This window comes from Nerophis lumbriciformis, linkage group LG07 (assembly GCF_033978685.3).
Source record: "Nerophis lumbriciformis linkage group LG07, RoL_Nlum_v2.1, whole genome shotgun sequence".
NCBI classification, from domain to species: Eukaryota; Metazoa; Chordata; class Actinopteri; order Syngnathiformes; family Syngnathidae; genus Nerophis; species Nerophis lumbriciformis.
The window spans coordinates 11520772-11533896 of NC_084554.2; the positions used below are offsets into that span (position 1 = coordinate 11520772).

The 13125-nt window shown below is 41.3% G+C and overlaps 1 protein-coding gene across 2 annotated transcripts in view; it reads right to left on the bottom strand.

Annotated features, from left to right (window-relative positions):
• dlgap1b (discs, large (Drosophila) homolog-associated protein 1b) overlaps positions 1 to 13125 on the bottom strand; it is a 327908-nt gene that overhangs the window by 159109 nt on the left and 155674 nt on the right. For both annotated transcript variants that reach the window (XM_061965826.1, XM_061965825.1), the window contains exon 3: positions 1464 to 2533. In XM_061965826.1, the coding sequence (XP_061821810.1) occupies positions 1464 to 2504 (1041 nt within the window). In that variant the 5' untranslated portion in view covers positions 2505 to 2533. The remainder of the gene's footprint in view (positions 1 to 1463; positions 2534 to 13125) is intronic.

Genomic DNA, 13125 nt, shown 5'->3' on the forward strand with positions numbered 1-13125 from the left:
ACCATTAATGCTGAAAGGTACATACAGGTTTTGGAACAACATATGCTGCCATCCAAGCGTTGTCTTTTTCATGGACGCCCCTGCTTATTTCAGCAAGACAACGCCAAGCCACATTCAGCACGTGTTACAACAGCATGGCTTCGTAAAAAAAGAGTGTGGGTACTTTCCTGGCCCGCCTGCAGTCCAGACCTGTCTCCCATCGAAAATGTGTGGCGCATTATCCATCCATCCATTTTCTACCGCTTATTCCCTTTGGGGTTGCGGGGGGCGCTGGAGCCTATCTCAGCTACAATCAGGCGGAAGGCGGGGTACACCCTGGACAAGTCGCCACCTCATCGCAGGGCCAACACAGATAGACAGACAACATTCACACTCACATTCACACAATAGGGCCAATTTAGTGTTGCCAATCAACCTATCCCCAGGTGCATGTCTTTGGAGGTGGGAGAAAGCCGGAGTACCCGGAGGGAACCCACGCAGTCACGGGGAGGACATGCAAACTCCACACAGAAAGATCCCGAGCCCGGGATTGAACCCAAGACTACTCAGGACCTTCGTATTGTGAGGCAGTTGCACTAACCCCTCTTCCACCGTGTTACAACAGCATGGCTTCGTAAAAAAAAAGAGTGTGGGTACTTTCCAGGCCCGCCTGCAGTCCAGACCTGTCTCCCATCGAAAATGTGTGGCACATTATGAAGCGTAAAATACGACAGCGGAGACCCCGGACTGTTGAACGACTGAAACTCTACATAAAACAAGAATGGGAAAGAATACCACTTTCAAAGCTTCAACAATGCCAAGCCACGTGTTACATCAACGTGGCTTCATAGTAAAAGAGTGCGGGCACTAGACTGGCCTGCCTGTAGTCCAGACCTGAAGCCTAAAATACCACAACGGAGACCCCCGGACTGTTGAACAACTTAAGCTGTACATCAAGCAAGAATGGGAAAGAATTCCACCTGAGAAGCTTCAAAAATTTGTTTCCTCAGTTCCCAAACGTTTACTGAGTGTTGTTAAAAGGAAAGGCCATGTAACACAGTGGTGAACATGCTCTTTCCCAACTACTTTGGCACGTGTTGCAGCCATGAAATTCTAAGTTAATTATTATTTGCAAAAAAAAAATAAAGTTTATGAGTTTGAACATCAAATATCTTGTCTTTGTAGTGCATTCAACTGAATATGGGTTAAAAAAGGATTTGCAAATCATTGTATTCCGTTTATATTTACATCTAACACAATTTCCCAACTCATATGGAAACAGTTTTTCCACTCTACTGGTACTTTAATGCAGATGGACACAGATAAACACTATGTTTGATGAGGACGTCATGACGACAAAAGCTTCTCTGTTCCGAAGTAGAAAACAAAAACACGAGGAGATGTCTCATGAAGGAGGAGCAGGTAACACCCAAAAGCTGCATGGTGGATGACGTGCAAGGGTGGGGCTGCTGTAACCGTCCTACCTGTAGGAAGTGGCAGGTGCGTCCCTGCTCGGCTTTCACTAGAGCTTTATCTAGTTTGACTGAGGCCTTCTGGTAGACCTCTCTTGCTCTGCTCACAGTCAGAGTCGAAGACCATGAGCTCTTCTTGAGTTGCACTTGGCCGTCTAGCGGGCCTACCAGGGGGAGCCCGCCCCTGTCGCCCCCCGAGCAGGTCGAGCATTTCACGTCGTTGTTGCTGCGCGACGTCTTCAGCGAGTGCGAGCTGATGGTGTTGTAGGACTCCATGAAGTACTGCGACTGCGACTTGTCCGGGTGTCGTCCCATGGTCATGACCCCCGACGGCTGCCCTGTGCCGTGATGGTGGTACAGGCACAGCTCCCGGTCCAGGGTGTCGTCCGAGCTCCAGTAGCCGGAGATGGCGCTATGCATCTTGGGCTCCGACTTGGCTCGGTCTTTGCTCTTGCTACGCTTATTGTGTTTGAGGGTTCCAGACGAGGAAGGCGGGTCATCCGGGCTGTTTTTGCCACCGTTCATCCTCCCAGTCGTGCCAGACCCTGAAGGCCCCTCCAGGGAGTGGGACTTGGTGAAAAGCTTCTGGACAGAGTGAACAAGGTGGCGGATACGTCCCGGACTGTCACTGCGCTGGTGTTCCACCGCCGTGCGCTTGTACTGCAGCGTGTGGTAGCCTTCTCGCCGTACAGGAGCTTGGTGATCAAAGTGTTCCAGCAGGTTGGAGGACACCCGATTGTTGTTGTTCTTGCCTTTGCTGCCTCCTGCTGGCCCCGTGTAAGGCACTAAAGCCCCACACTGCTCCTTTAGCTCATGGTTGGAGCTGTAATGTCTGCGAGGGAAAGTGCAGCTGGCCAGGTCTGGGTAGGCACTGCATTCAGACTGGAAGGAGCTGCGCTGGGTGTAGCACGGGCGCTCACCAGACTGAGCCTCGCCCGGGTTCAGGAAGTAGGGCTGACGACTTGAGTGACCCAGGGTCATGGAGTCGTAGGAGGGATCACAAGTGACGGTGTGATGGTGACCGTGGCTGCTGGTCAGGCCCTTCATTGTCATGGTGATGCTGCAGGACGTCTGCGCACACTCTAAGGAAAACAACAAACAGATACATGTATTAGTGTGACATTCATGATGGGCATGTGACGATCAATCTCTACTAGCAAATGGTAAAGATCTTAAATTCATGAATACCTGTGTCAGAATAATTGTATAGAAGTTATCACACAACTTCTGTGTTACATTGAGTTCAGCTCGCCCTGCGAGAGGACAAAAGCTGTCTTTGATCTTACCAAGCAAAAGGCTTGTAAAGCTCCACTGTGTATGATGGGAAGCGACATGAAGGCGTCAGTTTCTTTCTTCTATTGCAGGGGTCGGCAACCCGCGGCTGCGGAGCCGCATGCGGCTCTTTGATCACTCTGATGCGGCTCAGCTGCATACTTGCCGACCCCCCCCCGATTTTCCCGGGAGACTTCCGGATTTCAGTGCCTCCCGCAGATAACTACGGGATTGATATTTTCCGATTTTCACCCTTACAATAATAATAAGGGCGTGCCGTGATGGTGCAGCATTTAGCGCCCTCTACAATTTATATTAACACCGTGCCGGTCCAGCCTCTTGTTGTATGCATCTTCTGCTCTCACGTATGTGACAGCAAGGCATACTTGTAGTATATCTTTGTAGTGCATTCAATTGAATATGGGTTGAAAAGGATTTGCAAATCATTGTATTCCGTTTATATTTACATCTAACACAATTTCCCAACTCATATGGAAACGGGGTTTGTAGAACGGAGACTGAGAGCCAGGCCTTCTCCACCAACATCAGTGTGTGACCTCACCAATGCACTTTTGGAAGGATGGTGGAAAATGCCTATAAACTCACTCCGCAACCTTGTGGACAGAGGAGAGTTGAAGCTGTAATAGCTGCAAAAGGTGGACCGACGTCATATTGAACCCTATGGGTTAGGAATGAGATGGCACTTCAAGTTCATACGTGAGTCAAGGCAAGTGGCCCAATACTTTTAGCAATATAGTGTACAAAGAGGATAATCAAAAGTAATAGGCCGGTAAAAAAAAGCGGCGGACAGGCCTGCCTAGGCAAATCCTGCAACGAGCGACCTTGCACCCGGGCGCGAACAACCGCTTCTTCAAGCGTCTGCGAGCCGCGTGAAAGTAGCAGGACGACTAACGAGACGATAATAAGACCCCGCGCAACCTCGGCGTGGTCGAGGAGGCGGCGGTCATTAAGGCGATTTACCAGCGCTGAGGAATGAGACAGAGCGGCGCTATTAAACACGATGTCTGTTTTTCTCACAAATGGCATGTTTATGAGGACTTGATTCACATTTGGGCTGAAAATAAACTAAAAAGATCCAATGATCAACGTAATTTTGCCGCGATGCTAAACCGTCGGATTAAATCACTTGGGGGGAATTAAGGCGACGCGTTAATCTCATACAGCCCATTAACGCCACACTTCCAGGGTGGAGCGCGTCCAGCTGAAGGTATTCATGGCAGATCTCCTCTGCTGGCCACTGGAGCGAAGAATGTGACCCAAATAAAAGACCCTAGTTGTGATGCATTGCGGCGCGTCTGCGGCACAGCTGTCCACGCTAAAGCTGAAAAGCTAAAGGTGGGTCACGCTGGCTTTCTGCCTGCTGGACACACACACACACACACATACACACACACTCTTGTATTTCGTACCTTCTTGAGACCTCCGAAAAATGCCTACCTCAATAGGACCACCCTTTCTAGATATATAAAGATTTGAATATACAACATGAATAATATATACATACTATGCAAATATAAAAAAGGCTTGTTGTGAAAAATGAGTTGGAATTTCACGAGAAAAAGGTCACAATTTTACAAGAAAAACTTTTGGCTTTTGGAATTTTGGCAGTATTATAATAAAAGTCGTCATTTTAGTCAACGCAAGTAAAAATATTACAAGAAAAACTGAATATTTGTGCAATAGTATGATAAAAGTTGGAATTTTACTCAATGACAAGAAAACTTTAACATTTTGGCAATATTATAACAATGATCGGAATTTTGCTGGGCAAAATTATGACAAAAGTCATCTTTTTCCTCAAAAAATGTCACTGTTTTACAAGAACAAAAAAAAAAAATTGGCAATATTGTGAAAAGTCTGAATTTTATTTATCACAAATAATAATTTTACGGGAAAATATTGCAATATTACAGAAACAGAAAACATATGAGATATTGTTCCCAATTTTATAAAAAGAAAAAGGTCAAACGGTCCTCATATGGAAGGTACTTTTCCTTGTTGATGTCTCAAGAAGGGTGGAAATACAAGTACACGAACACACACACACACACACACACATACATACACATACACACACTCTTGTATTTCGTACCTTCTTGAGACCTCCGAAAAATGCCTACCTCTTTAGAACCACCCTTTCTAGATATATAAATATTTGAATATACAACATGAATAATATATACATACTATGCAAATATAAAACAGCTTGTTGTGAAAAATGAGTTGGAATTTCACAAGAAAAAGGTCACAATTTCACAAGAAAAACGTGGAATTTAAAGTTAAAAGTTAAAGTTAAAGTACCAATGATTGTCACACACACACTAGGTGTGGCGAAATTATTCTCTGCATTTGACCCATCACCCTTGATCACCCCCTGGGAGGTGAGGGGAGCAGTGGGCAGCAGCGGTGGCTGCGCCCGGGAATCATTTTGGTGATTTAACCCCCAATTCCAACCCTTGATGCTGAGTGCCAAGCAGGGAGGTAATGGGTCCCATTTTTATAGTCTTTGGTATGACTCGGCCGGGATTTGAACTCCCAACCTACCGATCTCAGGACGGACACTCTAACCACTAGGCCACTGAGTAGTAAGCAGTATTATAATAAAAGTCTTCATTTTACTCAAAGCAAGTCAAAATTTTACAAGAAAAACGGAACATTTGTGCAATATTATGATAAAATTTGGAATTTTACTCAATAACAGACGCAATTTGACAAGAAAAGCTTAACATTTTGGCAATTTTATGAAAAGGGTCGTCATTTTTATTCGACAAAAGTCACATTTTTATAAGAACACTTTTAAATTTTGGCAATATTATAATAATAAAATTTATGACAAAAGTCATAATTTCACTCAAAAAATGTCAGTTTTACAAGAACAAAAAAAAAATTGCCAATATTCTGAAAAGTCAGAATTTTATATGACAAATGTCACCATTTTGCATTAAAAACTAATAATTTTACATAAAAAAGTGATAATTTTGTGAGAAAATATTGCAATATTACAGAAAGAATATGAGAAAGTGTTCCCAATTTTATAAGAAAAAAGGTTGACACATTGTGAGAAAAACTGCTTTTAGTTAAATGTTTATTTTTTTAATTGTTTCTTTGTAATTAATTTTTAATTTTAATTATTTACTTAAAGTTATTACAGTATGTCTCTATATACATATTTTAATTAATTTTGGCCAAAGGTTGCGCATTTGAATTTCTTACACACACTTGTTATTTCATATGTTGACCAGAGGGGGAGCACTTTTAAACCGGTTAAACACAGTCAATTTGAAAAATCCCTCCTTTTTGGGACCACCCTCATTTTGATAGATTTCACCACCAGGGGTACAAATGAGACATTCTCTATTAGATGCGATGGTTTTCTGTATTGGGACCATGAATTATGTCCTAACTTGTTCACACCTCCTCATATGGAAAGTACTTTTCCTTGTTGATGTCTCAAGAAGGGTAGAAATACAAGAACACACACACACACACACACACACACACACACACACACACACACACACACACACACGGAGACACACCCACACACTCTTGTATTTGTTACCTTCTTGAGACCTCCGAAAAATGCCTACCTCTTTAGAACCACCCTTTCTAGATATATAAAGATTTGTATTGACAACATGAATAATATATACATACTATGCAAATTTGAAAACGCTTGTTGTGAAAAATTTGTTGGAATTTCAAAAGAAAAAGGTCGCAATTTTACAAGAAAAACTTAAAATGTTGGCAATTTTATGAAAAGGGTCGTCATTTTTTTTTTGGCAATATTATAATAATAATCGTAATTTTGCTCGGCAAAATTATGACAAAAGTCATCTTTTTACTCAAAAAATGTCACTGGCAATATTGTGAAAAGTCAGAATTTTATATATGACAAATGTCACCATTTTGCATTAAAAAGTAATAATTTCACATAAAAAAAGTAATAATTTGACGAGAAAATATTGCAATATTACAGAAACAGAAAAAATATGAGATATTGTTCCCAATTTTATAAAAAAAAAGGTCGACCGGTCCTCATATGGAAGGTACTTTTCCTTGATGTCTCAAGAAGGGTAGGAATACAAGAACACACACACACACACACACACACACACACACACACACACACACACACACTTGTATCTGTTACCTTCTTGAGACCTCCGAAAAATGCCCACCTCTTTAGAACCACCCTTTCTAAATAGATAAAGAGTTGTATTTACAACATTAATAATGTATACATACTATGCAAATATAAAACAGCTTGTTGTGAAAAATGAGTTGGAATTTCACAAGAAAAAGGTCACAATTTCACAAGAAAAACGTGGAATTTAGGCAGTATTATAATAAAAGTCGTCATTTTACTCAAAGCAAGTCAAAATTTTACAAGAAAAACGGAACATGTGTGCAATATTATGATAAAAGTTGGAATTTTACTCAATAACAGTCGCAATTTTACAAGAAAAGCTTAAAATTTTGGCAATTTTATGAAAAGGGTCGTAATTTTACTCGACAAAAGTCACAACATTTTATAAGAAAACTTCAACATTTTGGCAATGTTATAATAATAATCGGAATTTTGCTCGGCACTCAAAAAATGTCACTGTTTTACAAGAACAACAACAAAAATTGGCAATATTGTGAAAAGTCAGAATTTTATATGACAACTGTCACCATTTTGCATTAAAAAGCAATAATTTGACATAAAAAAGTGATAATTTTATGAGAAAATATTGCAATATTACAGAAAGAATTTTATAAGAAAAAAGTTGACACATTGTGAGAAAAACTGCTTTTAGTTAAATGTTTTATTTTTTGAATTGTTTCTTTGTAATTAGTTTTTAATTTTAATTATTTACTTCAAGTTATTACAGTATGTCTCTATATACATATTTTAATACATTTTGGCCAAAAGTTGCGCATTTGAATTTCTTACACACACATGTTATTTCATATGTTGACCAGAGGGGGAGCACTTTTAAACCTGACACACAGTCAATTTGAAAAATCCCTCCTTTTTGGGACCACCCTCATTTTGATAGATTTCACCACCAGGGGTGCAAATGAGACATTCTCTATTAGATGCGATGGTTTTCCATATCGGGACCATGAATTATGTCCTAACTTGTTCACACCTCCTCATAAGGATGGTATTTTTCTTTGTTGATGTCTCATAAGGGTAGAAATACAAGAACACACACACACACACACACACACACACACACACACACACACACACACACACACACACATACACACACACAGGATTGATATGCTGCGGCCTGGTAAAGTTCATCAAGCAGAAGAAGAGGACCTGCTGCTTGTGTCGTGGTTGTCAAACAGAGGTGACAAAAACCCAAACAGACAGCTGTGCCTTGCTATTAGACTCTGATAGACTGATAGCCAACTGACCTGGTTTGGTCTCGACCAGTCGGCTCAAATCATCTGGACTACAACCAGGCACGCGTACCAAAACTGGGTTCCCTCATGGCGCCGCTGCTGTGGTAAACAGTCGTGACATGACAACAAAACTAAGCAGCTATCTGTGTCTCATTATTAGACTCTGATAGACCTGGTGCAAAGTCAGGGCCCGCGGGCGGAATGAAATATTATGTCTCTGGGACCCCATCAAGTCATGAAAATGGGGTCCAACAGTCAATTTTTGGGGTCCCACTTTTTTGTAACCGTTTTGAAAACAAATGATAAATGTATGTGTATGTATGTACTGGCGTTGTACGGTATACCGGTATTAGTATAGTACCACGATACTAATGAATCCTATTCAGTACTATACCGCCTCTGAAACGTACCAGTCCCGCACGGGTCTTGACATTGCTGGTTTTGCGAGCGGAGGAGCATGTTCGGCAGCGCACAATCACGGAGTACTTACAAGCAGACACAGTGTGTAGACAGAAAAGGGAGAACGGACGCATTTTGGCTTAAAAACTAACGATAAAGGTGAAGTTATAACACTGAAACGTCCTCAGGAAGAGGTGCTTTAAGACATGGCTAGCTCGCTAGCGGCTAACATCCCTTCGGAGTCGTCAGTGTTTTAGCTACTTCTAAATCACTAATCCTCATCTCCATGGCGACAAATAAAGTAAGTTTCTTACAAGTATCATCCCTGCAGGACTAGGAATAGCTAACCATGCTTCACTACACAATAGCTCACTGGCATCACGATGTAAACAAACGCCATGGGTGGATCTACACCTGACATCCACTGTAATGATACCTAGTACAGGCACGTATCTCGTCGTTACGACTATGATTACGTCGATATTTTTTGGCATCACATCTTAAATTAAAAAAAAAAATTCATATTATGTTTATAAACTCAGGAAATACTTCCCTGCACATATGAGGACTTTGTAATTACTTGGTATCGGATCGATACCCAAATGTGTGGTATCATCCAAAACTAATGTAAAGTATCCAAACAACAGAAGAAATTATTACATTTTAACAGAAGTGTAGATAGAACATGCTAAAAGAGAAAATAATCAGATATTAAAGGCCTACTGAAACCCACTACTACCGACCACGGAGTCTGATAGTTTATAAATTGTTGCGTTTAGGACCAGTTGTTCCTCCCAGGGAATTCAAGTCACAAGTCGCTCCCAAGCTCTTTACGACACTTAAAGCTGAGTAGAAAAACCACCAGAGACAGAATAGGTATTTTGTAATATATTTGCAAAGCTTTGCATATACATTGAGACCAGTCCAGCATAGAACATTCAATCGCGCCGCCAAGATCGTCTGCCCCCCCTGAAAAACCCTCTCCCCTCTTAAGTCTCTCCTCCCCCCCCCTCGCAGACATGTCCCTTCAGCCAAAACACATGCCCATTGTCCTCCGCACCTGGGAATAAGAAAAGATAAGAGAAAGGAGTATCTCTCTTTCTTACATCAGAAGATTCAAGGTTAAGCACACAGTTTTTGCAGACAACCAAAAGACCACAATTGGAAGAAAAACACTAGCTGTTTTGTAATATGATTATGAAATAAAAGAAGTAACACTTAAATTCGGATGTATGTAAATATCTGCCTCCGACAATATCAATGATGAAATCTTAACATTGCAACACATGCCAATACGGCCGGGTTAACTTATAAAGTGCAATTTTAAATTTCCCGGGAAACTCCTGGTTGAAAACGTCTAGGTATGATGACGTATGCGCGTGACGTCAGTAGTTGAATCAGACATTTTGGAATAGGTCGGTCGCCAGCTTAAATCGTCTTTTTTCATCGCTAAATTCCACAGTATTCTGGACATCTGTGTTGGTGAATCTTTTGCAATTTGTTTAATGAACAATGGAGACTGCAAAGAAGAAACCTGTAGGTGGGATCGGTGTATTAGCGTCTGGCTACAGCAACACAACCAGGAGGACTTTGACTTGGATAGCAGACGCGCTATCCGACGCTAGCTTTCGACCGCATCGATGATTGGGTGAAGTCCTTCGTCGCGCCGTCAATCGCTGGAACGCAGGTGAGCACTGGTGTTGATGAGCAGATGAGAGCTGGCGTAGGTGGAGAGCTAATGTTATTAGCATAGCTCTATAGCTAAGTTAGCTTCAATGGCGTTGTTAGCAACAGCATTGCTAGGCTTCGTCAGGCGGTACAGCATTAACCGTGTGGTTACAGGTCCAGAGTTTGGTAGTATTGTTGATATTCTGTCTATCCTTCCAGTCAGGGGCTTATTTCTTTTGTTTCTATCTGCAGTTAAGCACGATGCTACCACGTTCGCTCCGTAGCTAAAGTGCTTTGCTGATGTATTGTCGTGGAGATAAAAGTCACTGTGAATGTCCATTTCGCGTTCTCGACTCTCATTTTCAAGAGGATATAGTATCCGAGGTGGTTTTAAATACAAATCCGTGATCCACAATAGAAAAAGGAGAGAGTGTGGAATCCAATGAGCCCTTGTACCTAAGTTACGGTCAGAGCGAAAAAAGATACGTCCTGCACTGCACTCTAGTCCTTCACTCTCACGTTCCTCATCCACGAATCTTTCATCCTCGCTCAAATTAATGGGGTAATCGTCGCTTTCTCGGTCCGAATCGCTCTCGCTGCTGATGTAAACAGTGGGGAAATGTGAGGAGACTTTCAACTTGTGACGTCACGCTACTTCCGGTACAGGCAAGGCTTTTTTTTTTATCAGTGACCAAAAGTTGCGAACTTTATCGTCGATGTTCTCTACTAAATCCTTTCAGCAAAAATATGGCAATATCGCGAAATGATCAAGTATGACACATAGAATGGATCTGCTATCCCCGTTTAAATAAAACCATTTCATTTCAGTAGGCCTTTAACAGTAAGTGAACAAGTAGATGAATAATACATTTTCTACCACTTGTCCTTAATAACTTTAACAAAATAATAGAATGATGAATGACACAATATGTTACTGCATATGTCAGCAGACTAATTAGGAGTCTTTGTTTGTTTACTTACTAATAAAAGACAAGTTGTCTCGTATGTTCACTATTTTATTTAAGGACTAAATTGCAATAAGAAACATATGTTTAATGTACCCTAATATTTGTTGTTAAAATAGAGCCAATTGTGCAATTTGTTTGTGGTCCCCTTTATTTAGAAAAGTACCGAAAAGTATCAAAATAATTTTGGTACCGGTACCAAAATATTGGTATCGGGACAACACTAGTATGTATGCATTATCCTGTTATATCTCACATTCTATGTTGTGTTTTGGAAAAAGGTTGTCATAAACGTTACTTAATTCATAAAAAAAATAAAAATGTTTATACATATGTAAATGTATTCAGTTATAAATATTAATTCACTTTCTTCTTTCCTTCATGGATCTAAACTTTACCGCTGCCAGTATTTTTTTCTATATTATTATTGTAATATTTTCAGAATGGGTTTGTTCTATTTTTGGCCAAAGTAAGACAAAGAAAACAATCTGAAGTTTTCTTAATTTTTTAGTTTTAATGCCATGATTTGAATAGTCCGGCCCGCGTGTGCACATATTTTCCTCCATGCGGCCCCTGAGCTAAAATGAGTTTGACACCCCTGTGATAGACTGATATATAACCGACCTAGTTTTGTTTCTACCTGTCGGCTCAAACCATCTGGACTACAACTTGGGACGGGAACCGAAACTCTGTTCCATAATGGCACAGCTGCCGACATAAACTGTAGTAACCAGACCGGAAAAACAAGTAGCTATCTGTGCCTCATTATTAGACTGTGATAGACTCCTGACCAAGTTTGGCCTATACCTGCCGGCTCAAACCATCTGGATCAAAACTAGGGACGCGTAACGGAACTCGGTTTGATAACAGCACTGCTGCCGACAAACTGTAGTAACCAGACCGAAAAACCAAGTTGCTATCTGTGCCTCATTTTTAGATTCTAATCGACTGATGGATTACTGGCCTAGTCTGGACTCTACCCACGCGGCTCAAACCATCTGGACTACAACCAGGCACTTGTACCAAAACTTAATTATGTAACGGCACTGCTGTCGACGTAAACAATAGTAACCAAACTGAAAAAATAAGTGGCTATCGGTGCCTCATTATTAGACTCTGATAGACCGATAAGTCACTGACCAACTTTGGCCTCTACCTACCGGCTAAAACCATTTGGACTACAACTAGGGACGCATAATGGAACTCGGTTTGATAACAGCACTGTTGGCAACGTAAAATGTAGTAACCAGACCGAAAAACCAAGTTGCTATCTGTGCCTTATTTTTAAACTCTAATCGACTGATGGATTACTGGGCTAGTCAAGCCTCTACACATCTGGACTACAACTAGGCACTTGTACCAAAACTCAATTACATAATGGCACTGCTGCCGACGTAAACAATAGTAACCAAACTGAAAAAATAAGTGGCTATCGGTGCCTCATTATTAGACTCTGATAGACCGATAGATCACTGACCAACTTTGGCCTCTACCTACCGACTAAAACCATTTGGACTACAACTAGGGACGCATAACGGAACTCGGTTTGATAACAGCACCGTTGCCAACATAAAATGTACTAACCAGACTGAAAAACCAAGTTGCTATCTGTGCCTCATTTTTAGACTCTAATCGACTGATCGATTACTGGCCTAGTCTGGCCTCTACACATCTGGACTACAACTAGGCACTTGTACCAAAACTCAATTACATAACGGCACCGCTGCCGATGTAAACAATAGTAACCAAACTGAAAAAATAAGTGGCTATCGGTGTCTCATTATTAGACTCTGATAGATCACTGACCAACTTTGGCCTCTACCTACCGACTCAAACCATCTTGACTACAACTAGGGACGCATACCGGAACTCGGTTTTATAACAGCACTGCTGCCGATGTAAACTGTAGTAACCAGACGGAAAAAACAAGTAGCTATTGGTGCCTC